Source organism: Heterocephalus glaber, unplaced genomic scaffold (assembly GCF_053883595.1).
Source record: "Heterocephalus glaber isolate CG9 unplaced genomic scaffold, H.glaber_assembly_v1.0 deba00001472, whole genome shotgun sequence".
Lineage (NCBI taxonomy): Eukaryota > Metazoa > Chordata > Mammalia > Rodentia > Bathyergidae > Heterocephalus > Heterocephalus glaber.
The window spans coordinates 87,120,110-87,143,967 of record NW_028258315.1 but is presented as its reverse complement, the minus strand read 5'-3'; the positions used below and the strand labels follow the sequence as shown (position 1 = coordinate 87,143,967).

The window sequence follows — 23,858 nt, the reverse complement described above, 5'->3', positions numbered from 1 at the left end:
TGCACAAGTGTAAGGACCCAAGTTCGATCCCCGGTTCAAAAAAAAAAGAGAGAGAGAGAGAAAGAGAAAGAAAGAAAGAAAGAAATTAATTTCAAGGCAGTCTAATGTTGGGTGGTGGTGTGGCTACTTTTGGGGTCTTTTAAGTAGATCTATGTTGAGAATCAATAAAAAAAGAGAGAGAGAGAGAATCAATAGCAAAGGGCCCAGCAGAATGATTTAAATAGTTTTGAGTTTGGCCAGAGAGAAAGCTCCAGTGAAGTTACAGCCTGCAAAAATGGAATAGAGGAGAACTTGGTTGCTGGAAAGATTAGAATAAAAAGTATTTCAGAAGGCCGGGGATTTAGCTCAGTGGTTCCGCCGCCTGCCTCGCAAGTGCAAGGACCCGAGTTAGATCCCCGGTACAAAAAAAAAAGTATTTCAGAAGAGGACAACAGAAAAGATGGCCTGAGGGCATCACAAGAAGCAACAGGATACACTCTTTGCAGGCTCAAAATTGCAAAGATGAAAGACTTTGCTTTGAAAAGATCTAATGTTTCCCTACTAGATTTTGGTCTTGCTTTGTTCTCATTCTTTCTATCCCCCTATCTGTACCTTTTGGAATGGGAATGGTTACCTTGTACCATTGTATATTGGAGATGTTTAACTTTCTTTTCATTTGTACAAAGGGTCATAGCTAAAAGTTTGCCTTAAATCTCAGAGGATACTTTGAACTTGGACTTTTCGGCAATGATGAAACTGTTAAAACTTTGGAAACTCTGAGATGGACCAAATGCATTTTGCATATAGGGATGTGCATGAGTCTTTTGGGGGCTAGGGGCAGAATGTTATGGCTTGTATCTAGATGTCCCCTCAAAGCCTCATATGCTTGTAGGTAGGGCTTTTGGGAAATGGCTAGATTTAGGATGTGGGAATATGGATTAAAGGTGTGTTATAATTAAATCGGTTCATTGACTGGTTAAGTATAGTTCTGGGTATGGATACTGTGAAGCCTCACCCTGGGTGTAAATGGTACAAAGCAACAGGCTTGGGGCCTGGATGGGATAAAAGGGAAAAGGAAGCTTGATTCTGCTGCTTTGCTGCTTGCTGGCTACCCTGCCATGAACTGTTTCTCATCTGCCATCCCCTCTGCCATACCACTCTGGCTTGGGGGCAGCTGACTATCGACTGAAGCCTCTACAAACTGTGAGCTAAAATAAACCCTTCCTTCTTTAACTTGTGGGTGTCAGGTATTTTGTCCCAGCAATGAGAAAGTAACTAAGACATCTATCTTACCTCCAGTTGTAGAATACACTGGTTTACACTAGGCCTTTTTCAATTTTGAAATACCATCAGATACAAAACTACATTTAGATATAAAAATCTAAATCTGCTACCTCTTATTTCTGTGATATTAAGCAACTTATTCAACTTCTCTGCTTCATTTCTCATCTATAAAATTTTTCTCACCTATAAAATAGAGGAATAGGAATTCCTGGAATTTTTATGAATATTTAAAGTTTTAATAAGTGAGAGCTGGGGGTGGTAGAACATGCCTATAATTCCAGCACTCAGGAGGCTTAGGTAGGAGGATTGCCTTGAGTTTGAGGCCAGCCTGGGCTAAATAGTGAGTTCAAGGCCAGCCTGCACTACAGAGTGAGAACTTGTCTCAAAAAAGAAAGGAAGAAGGAAGGAAGGGAGGAAGGGAGGGAGGGAGAGAAACAGACAGAGAGAAAGAAAGAAAAGTATTTAGTTTGGTACTGAATTTAATTAGTATTAATAATACACATAGTAACTATGACTTCTTTAATGTCATCTACCCTACTTACTAAATCTTGTGAGTTAAGCCCAAAAGCCTATCCTAAGCCTATTATAAATTTTGCCAGACTCAAACTTATACTGACATATGAAGTTTTTAAAGGTAGATGCTAAGTAGTACGGCAATTAAATGTGCACAACTGAATGTCAGAATAAAAAAACATTGAAAAATATATTTACCTCATCATTTTCATCAAAGATAGGATTAATCTTCTTGGGCCACAGGAGAACATTTGCATTTAAAGTTAAGGCTTCTTGAGGAAATATTAAAGTATCTAAAAAGTAGCTCATCTGATGTTTAGATTCCTACAAGAGAAGCTCTAGATATAACACATCAAATAAAAAATCCAAGGCTTTATTAAAAAGACAAGAACCAACAATCTCTAAGATTCCTTCAAATTTCAGTGTGACTCAGATTATTAACTATATTTTATGTACTGCCCAAATGACAAAGGTATTTCAATAGCTGTAGCATTTACTTGGCTTCTGGCCACACAACTGTACTTTTATACTGGCAATAAAACTTTTTCCTAAAAAATAAATGTGGGCATTACATACCCCCATAATGTACCTTTCCTAAAAATTTACCATGATGCCCCTTTTAAGGAAATCCCAATAAACTATGGACTTTATTTAACAATAATGTGTCAATATTGGGTTTATTAATTTTAACAAATGTTCCATGTTGATGTAAGGTGTTTAATGTGAGAAAACTAAGCATGTGGGGGAAACTAAGTGGGAGAAGGGAAGGAGCATATTAGGAGAATTGTCTGTACCAACTCCTCAATTTTTCTATAAATCTAAAACTGTTCTATAAAAGAAAAAATAAAATTTAAAAAAACAAAACTGTTCTATAAATCAAATCTATTAATTTTTCTTATAAATTATATTTTTGTATTCTAAAATCAAACAGAAGATGAAAAATGTAAATGCTATCAAATATAACATAAAGATATTAATGCTTGAAAAAATATCGAATATGAGTACAACCCCAAAATATGAGTACAACCTCCACAGAAAAAACCATAAAACACTGAGAAATGTTAAAGAAGAGATAAGTAAAAGATTTACCATAAATTGGGAGACTTCATTTTGTAAATAACTCTATTCTCTCAATCATTCATTTAATATATTCCTAATGAAAATCTCAATAGATTTTTGCAGAATGTGAAAACCTAAGTCTAAAATTTATATGAAAATGCTAAGGACCAAAAACAAGAAAAAAACTCGATGATAAACAGAATAAGAATAAATGTACTACCGCTATTATCACTTAGTTGTTGACATTAGTGTAGTCTTAATACAAGGATAGGCAAAAGGCCTAATGGAGGTAAACAGAATGCCTTAAAACAGATCTGCACATTTATGGACACTTGATATACTATGGAGGTGGCAATGCAGAGCAGCAGGAGTGGTCACTTCAATAAACACTATATATGTTTTACACATTGTCAGTATTTACATTATGTTTCACAACGAAAAAAACATTTAAAGTATGTAAGTAAAAGTTTCTTACCTGAATCCTTAAAGCCAATTCTTGAATTCTTACAGTCCGAGCTTTTTCTACATAAGCTATCAGATCCATCATCTCTTCTGTAGTCTCGGGGACTTTTAAAGCACGCTCCTTAATTGCTTCAAATTCACTGCAAATACTAATATAATACTGTTTTATTATACTTATAGTAATTAATATTATATTCGGTGTGTTGTTATGATTATACAATAGGAACTACATTTCCTAAAAATAATTGCTTAGTTCATTATGGTATACATTTAAGCTTAACTGATATAAACCAGTATACATCATATGTCAATAAAATCTAGAAAATTAAGGTATTATTTTCATGTGAAATCACAGATACTAAATTTTTTTCAAGTGATTTCTTCGACTCTATTGAATACCCAGATAAGCAGTGTGGCCTAGAGCCCACCTTGGAACAGACAGTCTAAATCTTGGCTCAGTTGCTACTTACTAGCTTTGTGAACTTATGCAAATCTGTTAAGTACAGGTCCACAAAATGAAGGTGTTAAAATATCTCTTACTAGATTATTATAATGCAATAATGAATGCAAAGATTCTAGCACATAGGACACTCTCACTTACCATTAAGTATAATTATTAGTACATACATGAATTATTAGTGCCTCTTGTGAAATATGACAGTATACCAAGTCAAAGATCAAATGATTATTATATATTTTTAATTCCACAATTCATTTAATAAAATAGTATTTCTGTGCCTTAAAATAACTCTATTGTCATATCATTACCAGAAATTTTAGAGGGAAAAGCCCATGCAAAAAAAAAGTATAAAAATGATCAACAATTTTAAAAATAAATCTTATGTTCATGGAAATATTTCACTTATATTATATGGGGGAATTATTCATTTTTAATAAATAATTTGAACACCTACAATGTGTTATGCAAATTTCTAAGTACCAGAGATATATCAGCAAATAAAATCAAGTTCCCACTATAATAAAGCTTACATTCAAGCTGAGGAGAGAAACAAAAGTGCATAAAATACACAAGTTAGAAAGTGCTGTGAAGGAAAATAGAGCAAAGTCAGGGGGAAAAGTGTAGGGAAGGTATCACTATTTCATACAGAATGGCTAGGGAAGGCCTTTCCAGGCAAGCAATATCCAAGGTGAGGGAAGAACTCCTCACTTGGGCAGCACATAAATCAAGGTGAGAAGAAAAAAGTGAGGCATCAATATATGACGAAAAGAGCTTTCAGCAAGAAAAACCATTTTGGTATTAATTATGCCATTGTCATTGCTCTTAGCAAGATTGTCAAAGACTCAAGAAAGAGGTGAGTTCTAATACTTTACCAACCTCGATTATCTTTTTGTGTGCTATGCTTTTGTACAAAGCATGCTGATAAACACTTTCTGATATTCATACACTTGTTTATTCACTTAAAATATTTATTTGGTGGCTATTGCCTATCAGCCATGATGTTAGATGCTTTCCAACTGATATCTCTATGGATGTGAAGGTGATCTGGTTGCAACATTTGTCACCCCGTTGATCATCAGGATTGGTTTGGCTGGTCTGGCTGGTCTGGCTGGCTAGGCAGATGTCTCCTTCCTCCCTCACTGCACCATGTGTGTCCCTCCCAAGCAGCTGTGAGCCCAGTTGAAGAGGACGGCCACCTGGATAGAGGAGGACCTTTTCCTCAGTCAAGGGTATGCAAATAGCTGCGCTCTCCTGCTAGAACCTCCACAAAAGCTCTCAAATGTTACTTGTGATCATAACATTAGACTTGCAAAGGCCTTGTGGTAGTCGTAACTTGGCAAACATTAGGAATGGCAAATAGACCAGTATGAATCCAAAGGAAAGATCCTAGCATGAAAGTGGGAAGATGAGCAGAAGTCAGATCACACAGAGCTTTAAAGTTAATTTGTGATTATCAAAAATACAGGAGGGATGTATTAATGTGGATAATGCAAAAAGACCAATGATCCTCCTGGGGACATTATTTCTTGACAGAACAGAATTCATGTCCCCTGGGAAGAGGTATTTCAGCAAAAGAGGCAATGTGGTGAGAGTAAAGTGGTCTAAGCAGGATCTAAATTGAACCATAATGACCCTGCTCTTAACCACATGGTTCACATTTCCTCTATCTCAAGTATGGAATTCAAACAGGAAGGAATTAAAAATGAACTAAATGGAGGACGATACGTGAACCCTTTTCAAGTAGTCTTATATCATGGGTTTATAAGATATAGCTATTTTGACAGAACTGAAAGAATTTTCCAAAAACAATGACAACTGCAACAAAAATTTTAAAACTTTACAAGAGATGGAGGTCGGGGAAGAGAGGAAAGGAAAAGGGGATATAAAAAGAATTAAGATGTGTTACATACATGTAGCAACTCATGATGAATGTAATCATTATGTAGTCCAAACACGTACAATAATTTTTAACTTATTATATACATTACATTAAACATATAATCATTTTTGTATTAACTATGCCATTGTCATTGCTCTTAGCAGGATTATCAAGACTCTCAAAAAAGGGTGTAAGTTCTAATACTTTACCATCCTTGATATCTTTTTATGCGGTATGCTTTTGTACAAAATATGCTGACACTCATATGCTGTTTATTCACTTAAAAATATTATTGGGTGACTGTTGCATGTCAGCCATGGTGTTAAATGCTTTCCAAATGTTATCTGCGATCATAACATTAGACTTGCAAGGAAGATATTCTTCACAGTTGACAAAACAGGAAACTGGAGCTCAGGAAAATTGAGTAACTTGCCCAGAATTATGGAATTAGCTAACGACAAGGGCAAGATTCAAATTCAGGTCTTTCTTATTCTAAAACATATAACTTTTTCACACTACTTCTGGGCAAATAAACAGAAGAGCTAACATTTATTATCATGTGTCAGGCACTGTGGTAGGTGTTATATATTTATTAGTTATCTTTACAGAAGTTACAAACTCAGATTCCTTTGAAGTAGAGAGGAAACAAATGAATTTAAAGATGAGTTGCTTCGACAATGGGAAAACAAACCACAGGACACATTCCCTGTCTAAAGCTGCATGTTGCTGGGCCTGGTGGTGCATGCCTGTAATCCCAGCACTTGGGAGGCTAAGCAGGAGGATTGCCGAGAAGTTTAAGTTTGAGGCCAGCCTGGGTTACATAGTGAGTTCAAAGCCACCATGAACTACATAGTGAGACACTGTCTCAAAAAACAAACAAAAAAGAAAACCTAGTTTCAAAACCTAGTTAGGCACTAACTTCATCAAAGGGTTAACTCATTGGTGAGTTAGCTGAATGGGCAAGAGGAGGTGAGGCTTCGCTGGAAGCAGTGGGTCATGGGAAGATGACCTTGGGGACTATATCTGGTTCCTGCCCCTTCCTCTCTGGCTCTTCCCCTGCTCTCTGCTTCTTGCTTCTATAAGGTGTACACGTTTCCTCTGTCATGATGTTTCAGCCTTGAAGCCAGCCAACTATGGACTGAAACCATAACCAAATTAACTCTCTACTTCTTCAAGTTGTAGGTGTCAGATATTTTGTCCCAGACATGGGAAAGTTAACTAATACAAGTATCAACCAAAAAGAACCCAAAACTGATCTTGAATCTTATTGACCAAAAAGAATCTAGCTCAGTAGGACTACAAAGGAAACTTCCTAGGAAGCAACAAAGGAGGAAAAGTGGTAAGTACAATTCTTACTTATATATTTTAATCTTTTGTCTTTAAGCAAGAGTTATTATATTTCTTTTGACCCTATTTTTCTGAGTATGATAATTAATTCTACTTACCATTCATTTTCTTTTCTATGTTTTGAAGCTATGTCATTTAATAACATGTTCGCAAAGGCTTTTGCTTTATTTGTCAGACCTGTCTTCAAATCTTCACAATCCAAACGGACCATAGGGTAATGAACCCACTGAGGCAAAAGCATTATTTCTGAAGCAAGACTGAAAAATTTTTCTATAAACTTAAAAAAAACAAAATAAAATGCATAGATTTTTTTAATTCATCAGTGATTTTATAGAACCACATTATGTTGAAAATCTTAATCATATAAAGATAAATTCATTTCATTTTGCTAAGTGATTAAAATTTTTCCAATTTTTGCATAAATCTGTGTGTGTGTGTGTGTGTGTGTGTGTGTGCATGTGCGCATGCACTGGATATTGAGCCCAGGGCCTCACAGACACTAAACATACATTCTGTCACTGAGTCTAATCTCTAGTCTCCATAAGTCTTTTGTTTTAAACCTAACTTTTCACTAAGGAATTTTTCAACCTGCCATTTTTTTTTTTCTCGGTACCAGGAATCAAACTCAGGACCTTGTGCTTTCCAGGCAGGCATGGCACTGCTGAGCTAAATCCCCAGCCCAATCTGCTGTTTGTTTTTGCCTCAATTTCATTAATCTCCACTCTGATCTTTATACTTTCTTTCCTTTTACTAGCTTTGAATTTGGATTATTCTTGTTTTTCTTGAACCTTGAGGTGCATCATTAAGTCTCTCTTTTTTTTTTTTTTTTGGTACCAGGGATTGAACTCAGGACCTTGCACTTGTGAAGCAGGCAGAGGAACAACTGAGCTAAATCCCTGGCCCTATTAAGTCATTTATTTGGGCTCACTATGCTTTTCTGATGAGGGAATTCACAGGTATAAACTTCCCTCTTAGGACTGCTTTCATTGAGTCTCATAGGTTCCGGTATATTGTACTGGTATTATCTTTTGTTTCTAAGAACTCTCTAATTTCTTCCTTGATTTCTTCTGTGATCCTCTTCACTATGTTAAACACTGAGTAACCATATGATCTAGCAATTCTCATCCTAGGCAGATACTCAAGAGAAATGAATTCATCCCACAAAAGCTCACACATGAGTATTCATAGTCATTTCATTCACAATATTAAAAAAACCAGAAACAATCCAAATGTGTATTAACTTATAAATAAGAACTGTGGTATAGATATCTTACAGAGGTTATGTTCCAACAGCCCTAGTGAACACCTGAAAGTGCAAAAGTCCCAACCCCAAAACATATATGTTTTTCCCATATATATATATGCTAAGGCTTAATTTATAAAAGTCATGTTAGTGTGGTCTTTCCGTCTCACACACACAAACACACTCTTATTGTATTTATATTTTTGGACTGCAGTTGACCTCAGGCAACTGAAAACAGAAAACAAATTCATGGACAAGGGGATAGTACTGTATATCTATAAAATGGAATACTGTTCAGTCATAAAAAGGATGATGTACTCCTATGTGCTACAACACGAGTGAACTTTGAACATGTTATGATAAATTAAAGAATTCAGGAACAAAAGATAACATACTTTATTATTTAGTTTATATGAAAACTTAACACACACAAATATATAGAGGCAGAAAACATGAGTAGTTGTTTACAGCTTGTGCTTGGGTTAGGAAGTGAGAGCCACAGGATATGGAGTGCTCTTTTTTTTTAAGAGGAATTAGATGTTTCTATGGTATATGGCATATGGAAACTGTGAATATGTTCTAAATACTTATATAATATGTGAATTACACTTCAGTAAAATTCTTTATAAAAATGAAAGCTAGAGAGTATTTGTATCAGAAAAAAAGATTTCAGAATATAAAATTTTTTCAGGGATAAAAGGGGCACTCCATACTAATAATGGGTGTACATCAAGATTTAACCCTAAATATGTATGAATCAAGGAATAGAACTTCAACTGCCTGTGGGATAATGAATCTGTCGACAACCACCTGACTGAACTCGAAAGCCTGATTCTGTTCCCAGCCAAGCCTTTAACGAAATTACAGTCCCAGTTGACAGCTTGGCTGTAACCTTATGAGAGACCTTGAGACAAAGGCATTTCATTAAGCCTAGCTGGATTCCTGATCCACAGATAATGTGAGATAACAAACTTTTTATTTTTAAGCCACTACATTTTGGGAGTAATTTGGGTTTATCCCAGGAAAGCAACATTGGGTTAACATATAAACATCAATAAATATAATTCAAAATATTAACAGACAAAAAGAGAAAAACCATGTGATCAACTCAAATATATGCGGCAAAAGTATTTGACAAAATCCAGCATCCTCCTATGATTAAAAAAAAACAACACTCTTCTGTAATCCCAACACCCTGGAGGCTGAGGCAGGAGGATTTCCATGAGTTCAAAGCCAGCCTGGGCTGCATAGTAAGTTCAAGGTCAGGCTGGAATACATAGCAAGACCCTGTCTCAAAAACAAAACAAAACTCTTGACAAAACTAGAATAGAGAGGAATTTCACCTACCTCATAAAAGGTATCTACTGAGAAACTTATGTCTACAATATTTAATGGTGAAAAAATCTGAATGTTTCCCATAAAGATGATCTCTCTCACTGCTAGTACTCCACACTGCACTGGCAACCCTACTCCGTGCAACAAAGCAAGATAAACAAATGCATTTAGATAGAAAAGGGAAAACAAAAACAATCTGGATTTGCAATTTATATGATATACATATATTGAAAAATTTAAAGAATCTTTTAAAGAAAGCTGTTAGAACCATAAGGTGTCAAGATAAAGGATCAATATATAAAAATTGTGTTTGTACATGTTAGCAATGAAAATCAAAATTGCTAATAAAAACAATAGATTCACAAGATATGTACAAGACCTGGACAATATAAACCACAAAATGTTGTTGAAAGATAGTGAAGAAAGTCCAAAACATTTGAAATACATACCATGGTAATAAATTGAATGATTCAATTTTAAGACTGCAATTCTTCCCAAACTGATACAGAGATTCAATGTAATCAATCCTAACCAAAATTCCATCTGATTTCTTTAAAAATGAATGGGCTATTTTAAGACTTTTATGAAAATGAAAAGGACCTAGAATAGTCAAAATCATTTTGAAAAAGAACAAAATTGGAGAATTTACACTGTGTGATTTAAAAACTTACAATCAAACTATGAAAATCATGACTGTGGTACTTACATAAGAATAGATACATAAATCAATGGAGAAGAATAGGTAATTCAGAAACAGACTTACAAATTTAGAAGTAAAAGATGCCAAGACAATTTAATTGAGAAACATAATATTTACAATAAATGATTCTGGAGTAGCTTGGATATCCACATAGAAAAAATTAAACCACAATCCATATCCCTCCCACATCATATAAAAGAGTTAATTTGTGATGGGTCAGATCTAAATGTAAAAGCTACAACTATAAAACCTCTAGAAGAAAACATGGAAGTAAATCTTTATAATCACTGAATAGGAGGATTTCATAGGACACAAAAAGCATGAACCTTAAAAGAAGATTATAACTGGAATTCATTACAATTTAAAATGTTAGCTCCTTAAGAGATATCATTACAAAAACGAAAAGTCAAGAAACAAACTGAAAGAAAACGTTCATAAAATATATTTCAGATAAAGGACTTTTACCCAGACTATACAAAGAACCTTTAAAATTCAATACTAAGAATTATTACAATGATATATATATTCATTATACCTCAACCATAAAATACAAAATCCAATTTAAATGTGCAAACTATAGAACAGACACTTCATTTTGAAAAAAAATGCACAGATGAAAAATAACACAGTAGCCAGAAATGCAGCTCAGTGGCACAGCACCTGCCTGGCAAGCATGAGGCCCTGAGTTTGATTCCTGTAACAAAAAAAAAAAAGGAAGACAGAGAGAGGGAGAGAGAAATAACACAGTGAAGATACTCATATCCTCAGGCATCAGGGAAATACAAATTAAATTCATAATGAAATATGAAAATGCACAGAGTAGAATGGCTAAAGTAAAAAAGACTGATAATCCCAAAGACTGGAAAGGATGCAGAAGAACTGAAAGTCTCATACACTGCTGATAAAAGTATAAGTATATGACAACTTTTAAAAAATCAGTTTCTTTTTTTTTTTCCTTGGTACTGGGGATCAAACTCAGGTCCTTGCACTTGCAAGTCAGGCAGCAGAACCACTAAGCTAAATCTCCAGCCCAAAAATTAAACATACATTACTCATACCACCCAGCAGTCCAACTCCTAGGAAGAAGAATGAAAGCATGTTCACTCAAAGATTTGTAAGTAAAACACCATACTAATTTCACTTATAATAACCAATAACTAGAAACAACCCAAATATTCAACAAAAGGCAAATGGATAAACAAATTGTATATCCATACAATGAAATACTACTCAGGAATAAAACGGAATGAACAACTGATATAGACAAAATAAAGGTCAGGCTTTCAGAACAAAGCCAAACTCTTGAGCAAGATTTTCCAGTGTGGCTCCAACTTACATTTCCAACTTCATCATATTCCAAATCTGCCATCTACTGTATTCCTGTTACCCCTTCTTTAGCTATGTGGATTTACTGGCTGTTCTGTGAACACTTTTGAATACTTTAGGTTTTGTTCAAGTTCTGTTTCCTTGCTTCTCTGTCTACAAATGTCTACTTCAAAGCCTAGCTCACTTTTAATTTCTTACATGAGACCTTCACTTTCCCAAAGCAAAAGTAATCATTTTGACTCATGTGTTCCCACAACACTTTGTTCATATCTCCATTACAGTATTTATCTCAATACAGTATTTCATAGTTGTTATTTCTGTCAAGCTCCCAGAGGCCAAATCTAGTCTCCTAAAGATAAATATTTTTTGTGTTAGTTATTTTTGTATCACAAACATCTTACTCATATTATTTATTTTTGCATCATCAGCATCTTACTAGGTGCCTGAATGTGATAAGGAATTGTTTTAAATCAATGGTGAGTAAATGAATGCCTAAAGAAATTATGAGATGAATCAATGAGTTTGCTAAAATGATAGTTCAGATAATAAATTACTTACTTTAATTGAAGCACATATATGTAGAATAAAAATATCCTAATTTAAAAAGAAATTTTAAAAGCATTAATAAAAAACAAAATTACCCCTTACCTCTGTATATTCATCAAAAGTATGATCCTCTGCCTGAAAAGCCTCTATCATCTCAACTGCAGTCCCATCAAGGAGCCAATTATATTTTTCAACTGAAAATTAATAATCTAATTAAAATCTCAATAAAAGGTAAAGTGCTTTTTACATGATCATACAATAGGTACTCTACTCAGTTATTAATACATGGATTATTACATTTAAAGGAATGGATAGGAAAAAAGATTTAATAAGCAAATCAAATTAAATAAAATTTTAAATGAAGCTAATAGACTACCTGAGGCTTTTAAAATAACTTAGACGTACAGATATGCCAGTAAATAGATGATTTGGGTTAAAAGACAAACAACAACTACCCATCCTGATCTCATACACACACTTGAAGAGACCAATAAACTGAGCTGCAGCTTTTGCAAAACTATTCTCAGAAATTACCTTGATTTTTACCATTTATTTAGTTTTCTCCTTATTCCAATATCTATTCTTTCTACTCTTTGATTTTACCACCCTGCTTCAGTTAACATTCACCCTTTGGATCAAGCAACAAAATTCAAATTTGTTAGGTTTGATCCTTCACTATGCCAAAAGCAAACAAATATATGCTCACTTCTGGCTCTTCAGCTCTTTCCAAGCAGTCTCAGACAACCAAATATCTGATCAAATCTTAGTTTAAAATAAAATAATAAAAAGACATGTAACATTAAAAATTTCATATATACCATATGTCTCATAATGTTTTCTTGCACCTTCTAAGTTCTGATGTACTGCCACCTTCAGGGTATTAAGAGCCCACTGTAACACATGTTCGGGAAGTTCTGTGTCAAGATTTACAGGTGTTGAAGTTCCTGATAACCAAGAGGGTACTGTTTGGATGTTCTAAAACAAATGAAAATAAAATATATATAATAAATATCTAACTGTGCAATCAGTCTGTATGGACATCTTATACTATATTTTTTAACAGACTTCTTTGGTCCAAGAAAAGATAATGCAACACAAAATAATAATATATAAGAGTTTGTAGTCCAATACAAAACCAAGTTTTTCCAGGCATGGTGGCATATGCCTATAATTCCAGCACTCGGAAGACTGAAGCAGGAGGATTGCTGTGAATTCAAAACAGCCTGGGAGCCAGGCATGGTGGCGCACACCTGTAGTACCAAGTCCTCAGGAGGATGAGGCAGGAGGATTGCTGTGAGTTCAATGCCACCCTGGGCTACATAGTGAGACCTTGTCTCAAAAGGGAAAAAAAAATAAAACCCAGCCTAGGATACATAGTGAGTTCAAGGCTAATCTGAAGTACAAAGTGAGACCCTGTCTCAAAAACAAAACAAAAACAAAAACAAAAACAAAAAACAAAATAAAACCAAAAAACTCCAAAACAACAGGTTGGGTCAGTTTTCTATTATTCAACATTTATTAATTACAATGTCAACATGATTATGCTAGTGAACTTTAGAAAGAACAAAAATATTAGACCTTGTTTTTAAAAAGTTTGCACCTCAGTAAGGAAGATGAGACATGCATAAAAATATCAGTTCATGACTATAAAAACAAGAGAAGGAATATATCATCTTCAAACAGGAGATGTTTTCAAAGAAAAAGTACTTTCTAATTTAAAATAATTTGGGGGAAGAAAATAAAGAGCATTTATGTATATAAACACTTCATAGGGATTCAATACAAACAACTTAAAATTCTGAAATAGAGCCATAAAAAGAAACCTGATATGTAGGGATGATGTAATACCTGCAGAACTTCAGCTATTCGCTCTACCAAACCTAAAATAACATCTTCCAAATCTTGAAAAGTAGGACAAAATTCCATTTTATCATCATCAAATGTCAATTCCATCTTAAATATTGGCAGCTTTTGTTGATCTTTTGGATCAAACAGTTTTACAAATCCTTCTACAGTTCTCCTTAAGACATCCTTTATCTGCATAACATCATAAATAACTTATTTTAGAAACTACAAATTCACCCTTTAAGTAAAATCAGTAATTTGTTGTGTATAATGAAAACATTCTATCAATCCATTCAGTCTGGAAATTATCATCATTCAGTACAATATATTCTTTTTTGTTGTTGTTTTAGTACCTGGGATCCAACTCAGGACCTTGCACTTGCAAGGCAGGCACGGTGCCACTGAGCTAAGTCCCCGGCACTCAGTACAATATATTCTTAATAAAATAGTCTAAAACAATAAATAGAATAAATAATATGCAAACCAAAATTTTAAAAATAGAATATCAACAATGTAAAATGCCAATGCAGAATTTTCTATATTCTTTATTTAGTCTTTCCTTGGCACACAAAATATTTCAGAAGAGAAAACGTGAAGAATGGGAGTAAAGCTGGCCTGACACCTAAAAGTGAGCATATAATAGGGCAACATACACATGGGGTATGGTGTACTAGAACTAGTTCCTTTTGTCACAAGAGCCAGTTGTTAAATATTCAAGAATTTCTGGGAGCCAATTCAAAACCCTTAGAAATTTGAGATCTACTGTTATTTATACCACATATTCATTATATCACAAAAATCATCAAACAATAGAACTAAGGTATTTTTTCCTCTAGGAGCTATATTTCCTGCATGATGTTAGATGAAAATAAAGCTACTGGAACTTAGAAATATGCACAACCTGTTTCTAACTATGAAAATGCATTTTTATATAGACCCAACTGTTGAAAACTTAATGCAGCAGGCAAATATGGATCTGAATGATCTTTAAAATATGACTCTACTCATTTCTTTACTTCTTACAAAACAATCCTAGTTCTCTTAAGACAGTAAAGGTGGAAAGCAAACCATATATATTAGTTACAGTGTTACACAAAGCTATTAAATAGGTATACTATCCTTTTAAATATGAAAGGCAAAATTCATGGAATCTTTGGAGAGCCTCACCAAAAAACAAAAGTTTTTCTTAAAACTGTTTTTGTAGGGCCGGGGATTTAGCTCAGTGGTTCTGTTGCCTGCCTTGCAAATGCAAGGACAGGAGTTTGATCCCCGGTACCAAAAAAACCAAAAAAACTAACTTTTTGTAGAACTATACATATACAACATTAAAAATTTAAGGCTCTCCTAAGTCAATTACACAAAATTAATACTCTGGCATTTAAAGATGATCAATAACATTCTGAATAAGACTTTACTGACAACAAAATAAGTACCAATTAACTTGGAATTTAGTAATTTCCAAAAACGTATTTACTAACATGGTCCTTATATTAACATACTCCGATAAAACTATAGAAAATTAGCTTATTGCCTTTAATCGTGAGCCAAGTAATCATTCATATTTCTAGACTTTCCTCTCATTTAAAAAATTGTTTTAAGTGAAAACAGAAGGAAAAAATGGAAACAAAGCTTTTGTACATAGGGTGAGGAGGGTCTTGAGGGGGGGAATGGGATAAAATAAAATAAAATTTATTAATTAAAAAATTTTTTTAAATTCTAGCACTCAAGAGGCAGGAGGATTGCCACAAGTTTGAGGTCAGACTGAGCTACATAGTGAGTTCAAGACCAGCTAAACTATATAGCAAGACCCTGTCTCAAAAAACAAACCAAAAAAAAAAGTCTTTGAACATGAATGTAAGGATTCAATCACAAAGACCAACTCAAAATTCAGAGGAGAGTTTTGAGGAAAAATGAAAAAATTAAAAAACTATTATTGAGAACTACTCAGTATTGGCCATAAGTTAAAATTTCAGTTTCAATTTAGATGAGATCAGACACATTCAGGGTGCTATGGCCATAGACTTCTGTTTCAATTTAGATGACTCTTGGGTTTTTTTTTTTGGGGGGGGGGGGGTTGGTTTGGTTTGGTTTTTACAGAACTCGGAATTTAGCCCAGAGAGCCCTGAACTATATCTCCACTCTTTTTGAGAAAGGATCTCACTGAGTTGCCCAAGCTGGCCTCGACCTTGTGATCCTCCTGCCTCAGTTTCCTGAATAGCTGGGATTACAGGTATGCTCTCACCCACCCAGAGGACTTTATTTTTTAAATATTCATCAAGATTTATTTCCTTAGCTGGGCATGGTGGTGCACACCTGTAATTCCAGCACTCAGCGGGGTGAGGCAGGAGGATCATCATGATTTTGAAGCCAGCCTGAACCACACAGCAGGGCTTTCTCTCAAAAACAAAAAAACAAAAAAATACTTATTTTCTTTTGAAGCACTAATTTCCTATCAATTGAAATAAGTAGTACACTGAGAAATCACTCTCACAGACTCTCCCTTCAAAACACTCATTTTGAAAAAAAAAAAAAGAGAGAGAGATTTGGGGGATTTAGCTCAGTAGTACGGGCCACCTGCCTCAAAACACTCATTTTGGCCAGGGATTTATCTCAGTGGCACTGTGCCTGGCTCGCAAGCACAAGGTCTTGAGTTCAATCCCTGTACCAAAAAAACCCCCACTCATTTAAAAATTCTTACCTTTATAGTTTTCAGTATATCCATAATCACATTAAAATTTCACAATTTTATTTCATACAAATAAAAACTCATTTCAGTATAGCATTTTTTTCCCCCAGTACCAGGGATCGAACTCAGGATCTTATGCTTGTCAGGGAGGCACAGCACCACTGAGCTAAATCAGTGGCCCAGTATAGTATTTTTTTTTTTTTTTTGAGGACTGGGCCTCACACATGTTAGGTACACAGTCTACCACTGAACTATATCCACCTCACACGTGGTAGCACTCTACCACTGAGCTTTATCCCCAGCCCCTTCCCATTTTAGACTGCTTCAGAAACAATTTTTCTAAATTTATTTAAATAAACTTATAACAAAAATATTTCAAACTTATAAAATAATTACTTAGTACTATTTTTAAATATAATCTTTTGTTTTGTTTTGTTTTGGTACTGGCAATCGAACTCAGGACCTTGCGCTTGTGAGGCAGGCACCGGAACCACTGAGCTAAATCTCTGGCCCTTTTAAATATAATCTTACTTAAAATACTGAACTGGGGCCAGGGATTTAGCTCAGTGATTTCACCGCCTGCTTCACAGGCGCAAGGACCCGAGTTTGATCCCCAGTAACAAAAAAATAAATTAATTAATTAATTTAATTTAACTAAATACTGAACTAATTTTAACAAAGTTATCACTTAAGATAAAAAAATATATTTACCTGATTTGACATGAGTGTGGAAACACAGTTATAAAATGCATCCAATTTTTCAGACTTAATGCCTTCTAGTGCTTCCTTCTTGGTAAAGAGATTTATAACCTTTGGATACCATGTGTTCATTATCTTTTCTTCTGCCTTTTTAGCTTGAATTGATAGATCATTTTTCAGTGTTTCACAATCAATTGCGCCTTTAGCTCTATTTATGAGGAAAAGAAAAATAATTTGATACAAATGACAGATCTTGGTCTTGATACACACTGTTGAAAAAAGATACATTTTTAAAATTCTAAAATCTAAAGAAATGTTTTAAAGATTATGAATCAGTTTAAAAATTATACAATCAAAAATGTATACTAGACGGGCCAGGGATTTAGCTCAGTGGTTCCAAGGTCTGCCTCGAAAGCCCAAGGACCCAAGTTCGATCCCTGGTACCAAAAAAAAAAAAGAAAAAGAAAAAGAAAAATATATACTAGACAAGGAGACATTCAAATTTTAAATATCAATTAATAAACACTGGATTTTACCTAATTCCTGTAAAGTCCAGCAAAACTGTATCAGTAAATGTTGTATAACCAATGTCCAGTAACATTTTCATAGTTGGATGAACAATGTGCAAAGTAGATAATATTTGATTCCTTGCCTTCACATAGCTACAATGCCAAGGATTGGAATAATCTAGTCCTCTGAAAAAGCAAAACACAATTATCAAACATGATTAAAATAATAACCCTATATTTTATGAAATTATGTTTATGGCATGGAATTAATATTAAAGTGAGCAAAGTGGGGATTGGGAAGAAACTGTGGTCAGCAGTGGGAGCCTTAGAAGATACACCTTTACTAAAAAAACACATTCAAACCTCAGTGTCTTACTTATTCTTACTCTGCTCTGGTTCAGTTATCAAACACAAATATAAAAGAACATATTCTTTAGGGTTAGGGAGAAAGGATGTAAAAATCTCTCTGGCATACACCAAAGCTTACTCAAGGACAAGTTGAACTGGACATTCATATGTATATGTATATGTATATGTATATGTATATGTGTATGTATATAAACAGAATTATACAAGCATGGAGTAGAGAAAACCTTTGGAGTTTTTTAGCTAAGTTTCAAAAATACTTTTGAGCTTCACAACTGTAGACTTGAAACTGAGATCAGTTCATTTCCAAGCTGCACTAAAAACTAAATGACACAGAGGGAAGACAATGTGAAGACACAGACAGAAGATGGCTGAGAGGAGCAGCCTCTGAAGAAACCAGTACCACAAACACCTTGATCTGGGATGTCTAAACTCCAGAAATGCAGGAAAATAAAATCCTGTTGTTCAATCCATAGATAAATAAATAAATAAATAAATAAATAAATAAATAAATAAATGAAATACTGTTTTTAAAATAATTTACTTACACAGGGGATTCAGGTAAAGGGGATCCACCATCTTCAAGCCATTTAACTGGCGGTTTCACAAGAACACTCTGCACTAAAATACATGTATATATTAATATTTCTTGAAAATCTGCAATATTTATCCATATCAAAGTCTCTTAACCTTTTGGAGTGGAGATATAGCTCAGTGATAGAGCCTAGCATGCACTCAGGCCCTCAATCTCCAGTACCACACACCAAAATAGTGTCTTTTTATATTGGATGGTATAGTTTATAGTACTACATTGAAATGAGTATAAGAAAAAACTTATTTAGTTGAAACAAAATCAAGCTGTTAATACTATTTGGGCCATACTTTGTCAGTACATTAAGATACAGAAAAGCTCTTAACTCTCAGTTCTTTGCATCCTATCTACTCAAAAGTCAGGCATATCCATTTATGAATTTATTTCATGGTTATTACAGAGGCAGTGAGGGAAAGGAGTTAGCAAGATGTTGGTCAAAGGATATAAAATCTCAGTCAGATAGAAGGAATAAGTTCAAGAGATTTATTGTACAAAATATAGCGATTGTAGTGAAAAACAATGTATTTTATTCTTGAAAATTGCTAACAGAGTAGGTTTTAAGTGTTCCCACCACAAAAGAATGATAAATACATGAGATAATGAACAAGTTAACTGGCTCAATTTAGCCATTACACAATGTATGCATATTTCAAACATGTTGTTCATGATAAATATATGCAATTTTTGTCCATTAAAAAAGAAAAGAATTATCCTTAGAAAAATCAGAAGTTAAATTCCTGTGTGAGAAACTAAAAGTGTAAATAAGGACTAAAAGATATAATAGATAATGTGAAATAGGAAGAAAAGGGGCAAAGGGGAAGGGGAAGTGATAGGGGTAGGGGAAAGGAAAGAAGGGAATGGAATTAATATGAGAAAATGAATAAATGGAAACAAAGTCTTTGTAAATAGGGAGGGATGGAGGGGTTGAAGGGAGGCCAGGGGAACGGGGTAAAAATAAGAACCAAGAGAGATTATGTAAAGGTACAAATTTCCAATGATGAATGTCATTATATCGTATACCTAAAATGTACCAATAAAATAAAATTTTAAAAAACAAAGTTAAATTGCTAACAAATCTTCCAAAATATATTAATATTTCTTAACAATACTGCAAATAGGGTAGCTAAAGCTATAAAGACAAAATGAAAAATAAAAAGCTATACATATTAGCTAATAAACACAAAAATTATAGTAAGTAGCCTTAAATCACAGAGATTTTGACTACATTATAGGCTCAGAATAAAATCTTAAGTAAAAGAAATATCTAGGAAATATACATAGTTTAAATACATGATATTCAGTATTCATTTTGCTTCTACTTTTGATTCAACATTAGGGCAAAGGCAAAAGAAGCTCAGTGCGTGTTAAATGCTACTTACCCAAACATCTCTTCATGCTTTTTTCAAAGTCACTTGACACCTCATTTATGAGGCATTCAAGCACTTCTTCTCTTTCTTTCCCTTCTTTTAAAGGCTCAGGTATCAGCATTAGCATGTGATCCAGCCATTCCTGCTGAATAGGCACGATAGGACTACTTTCCACACACTGCTTCATGTAATTATAGTTCAACTGAGGACACAAAAAAAATTAAATGTTCTGAGTGGTACAACATTTCAGTATAACTCCTGAGCTCTCCTTTCTTAAGACAATATTTTCCTAGAATAAAAATATTCTCAAAAAGTATATGTTTTCAAAATAAAAACCATTTTACCCAAATATATCTCCTACAAAGAAAATATTTTATCCATTTTTTTAATGTGTGATGAATTCTTGCCAAATTAACATTCTTGGCATATTCTTCAGGGCAAAACAAAGATTCAAAACTTTTTCAGGGCAAAGCAAAAATCCTTTAACATATTATTCCTTCATTTAACAGATATTCATTAATTCAACAAATATTCAAACATTGTTCTGAATGCTGAGTACATAGTATTAAACAAAACAGACAAACCTCATGCTTTCTTACAGATTATAATCTATCCTTAGTTTTTTTTTTTTTGGTACCGGGGATCGAACTTGGGTCCTTGCGCTTGCACAGCAGGAGGCAAAACCACTGAGCTAAATCCCCTACCCCAATTATATTCTAATATAATAGTATAAATCCAGCATGGTGGTGCATGCATGCAATCCCTACATCGTGGGAGGCTGTGGCAGGAAGATCTCAAATTGAAGCTTAGCCTGGACAACTTAACAAAACCCTGTCTCAAAAAATAAAAAGAGCTGGGAATGTACCTCAACGACAAGGCCCTGAGTTCACTCTCTAGTATCACTAATAAAAAAACAAACAAGCAGGAGTATAATTTCCCTAATTCTTTCATAAGAATGAAGAGTCTAACAAAAAATACATGTGAACAACACTTACTTTTAGTAAAGACATCTTAACATCATGAAAATTTCAGTTTGTCCCAAAATGAACACAATTCCAAATTCCAACAAAAATATCTACACAATATTTTTATGAAACTAGACAAGTTGATCTAAAGTTCTTGTGGATAATTAACATGCAAGAATAATCAAGAAAATCTCAAGAGAGAAAATCTATAGTGGAGGATGGGCCCTAGGAGACAGTCAAACATACTAAAAGGCCTCTATAATTGATACAAGTGATATAGGTACACAAATAGGTCAGTATAAAAGAATTTAAAAATCAAGAAATAGGGCTGGGGATTTAGCTCAGTGGTTCCACCACCTGCCCTGCAACCTCAAGGATCTGAGTTTGATCCCCAGCACCAAAAAAAAAAAAAAAAAAAAAAATCAAGAAATATACAAGTACATCAGAAAATTTAGCACATGATGAACATGTTTCAAATTATTGGGGCAAAAAATAATATTTTAATAAATAATTCTAGAAAAAAATGTAGGGAAAGGATAAATCCATACCTCCCAGCATACACAAGAATAAAGTTCAAGCAGACCATAAATTAAACTTACAGATTGAAACTATACAAGGACTTGGGATAAAAAAGAATAAAGTATTCTATAACTTGAGAATAGGGAAAAATTTCCTATGATTCAAATTCCAGATTTACAAAAGAAAAAAGTGATAAATTCTGACTACATAAAAGTAAATATATATATATAGAAAAATATAGGGCCAGGGATTTAGCTCAGTGGTTTCGCTGCCTGCTGCACAAGTACAAAGACCCAAGTTCGATCCCTGGTACCAAAAAAAAAAAAGAAAAATATAATATGTTTCACTGCCTGCTGCGCAAGTGCAAGGACCCAAGTTTGATCCCTGGTACCAAAAAAAGAAAGAAAGAAAAATATAATAAAAGGTTGGGGATTTAGCTCAGTGGTTCTGCTGCCTGCCTCACAAGCTCAAGGTCCCAAGTTCGATCCCTGGTACCAAAAAAAAAATAGATATAATAATAATAATAATAATGTCAAAAGACAATTGATCTAGGAGATAATATCTGCAACATACATCTCAGATAAAGTACAAAGAAAGCCTTTAAAATTTAGGGGATGAGTGACCTTGGAGGACGATATGTTAAGTGAAATAGGCCAATCACACACAAAAAAATACTGACTCGGGGTGTAGTTCAGTAATAGAGCATATGCTTAGCATCAGCAAGGCTCTGTGTTCAGTTCCCAGCATATACACACACACACACACAGAAAAATACTGTATGATTCCACCTATATAAGGTATCTAGACTCATTAAATTCATAGAAACAAAACACTAAGAGTAGTTGCCAGAGGCTGTGGGGAGGAGGAAATGGGGTGTTGTTAATTAAGAAGTATACAGTTTCAGTTTTGCAAATGAAAATGTTATGGAGATTGGTTTGCACAACAATGTGAAAACACCTAACACTACTAAATTGTACACTTAAAAATGGTTCAGATGGTAAATTTATGATGGAATAGGAGAAGGATTTCTGGAAGTGATAGCTGAGCTAAGTTAGAGACAAACAGGTAAAAGGAAACATGGACGGTCAGAAGACATACTAGGGCAAAAGCACCAAAGAAAAATATTCTATTTTCTTAAGGAATTATAAGCAAATCCATAATGATGCATAAAGTGTAGTACACAGCATAGTGAGAGAACAGTGTGACTGGCAAAGAGGCAAGGGTCACATTATAGGCAGTCTTGTGTCTCACATTAAGCATTAATTCTACACAGGAAGCCATTGAAGGCTGTTGTCAAGACAAGAGATGAAGTTCTGATCTAATTTACTAAAACAAGAATGGTACTGATCTGATCAATATTCACAGCATGTAGGGACTAATTATATAGGACAAATGGGTAGTTCAGGAGGGGAAAATAATATTTGAAGCATGAGTAATTGCAAAGTAATAATAACAACTAGAATGGAAGTGTGTCATGGAGGTATTTGTGTATGAAAATCTCTGAAAGTTATCACAATATGAAGGTATTTGAAATCAGAAATGGAGAGAATCCTCCAAGAAAATTAAAGGAAAGAGAACTAAGTAACTATAGGCAGACAAGGAAGAACTGATAAAGATGATAGAGAAATTATTAGAGCCAGAAAAATAAATATAAAGGAATATAAGAAAAGGAATAATGGTCAGCATTATTAAAGTCAACTGGAATTGTCATTTTAAAATTTCAACCATTCTAACAGGTATACAGTAAAAATTCATCATGATTTTAATTTGTATTTCCTAATGATTAACATATGCTTATTTGCCATCCATATATCCTCTTCGGTAAGATGTCTATTCATGTCTTCTACTCATTTTTATACTGTTGAGTTTTGAGAGTTCTTTCTATATTCTAGATACAGGTATTTTGTTAGATATGTGATTTGTGAATATTTTTTCCCACTACATAGCTTGGTTTTCATCCTCTTAATACTGAGTAATAATTTTATATTTTGATGAAATTCAATTTATTGGTATTCTTTATAAATTGTATTTTTGAGGTCATGCTTAAGAACTCTTTGCCAGGCATGGTGGCTCATGCCTGTAATCCCAGCACTCCAGAGTCTGAGGCAGGAGGATCACAAGCTCGAGGCCAGTCTGAGCTACATAGTGAGTTTGAGAGCAGCAGAGAGAGACACTGT

The 23,858-nt window shown here is 34.1% G+C and overlaps 1 protein-coding gene across 14 annotated transcripts in view; it reads right to left on the bottom strand.

The window, feature by feature from the left end:
* Positions 1 to 23,858, bottom strand: part of Dnah12 (dynein axonemal heavy chain 12) — a 277,734-nt gene that overhangs the window by 230,357 nt on the left and 23,519 nt on the right. For 13 of the 14 annotated variants that reach the window (XM_087182321.1, XM_087182331.1, XM_087182327.1 and 10 more), the window contains exons 5-14: positions 20,210 to 20,399; positions 18,787 to 18,859; positions 17,900 to 18,058; positions 17,376 to 17,571; positions 13,982 to 14,170; positions 12,952 to 13,108; positions 12,236 to 12,327; positions 7,082 to 7,260; positions 3,311 to 3,446; positions 1,975 to 2,100 (exon numbers count right to left, since the gene is read on the bottom strand). In XM_087182321.1, the coding sequence (XP_087038447.1) occupies positions 1,975 to 2,100; positions 3,311 to 3,446; positions 7,082 to 7,260; positions 12,236 to 12,327; positions 12,952 to 13,108; positions 13,982 to 14,170; positions 17,376 to 17,571; positions 17,900 to 18,058; positions 18,787 to 18,859; positions 20,210 to 20,399 (1,497 nt within the window). The remainder of the gene's footprint in view (positions 1 to 1,974; positions 2,101 to 3,310; positions 3,447 to 7,081; positions 7,261 to 12,235; positions 12,328 to 12,951; positions 13,109 to 13,981; positions 14,171 to 17,375; positions 17,572 to 17,899; positions 18,059 to 18,786; positions 18,860 to 20,209; positions 20,400 to 23,858) is intronic. The other variant, XM_087182330.1, reaches the window with a different exon arrangement.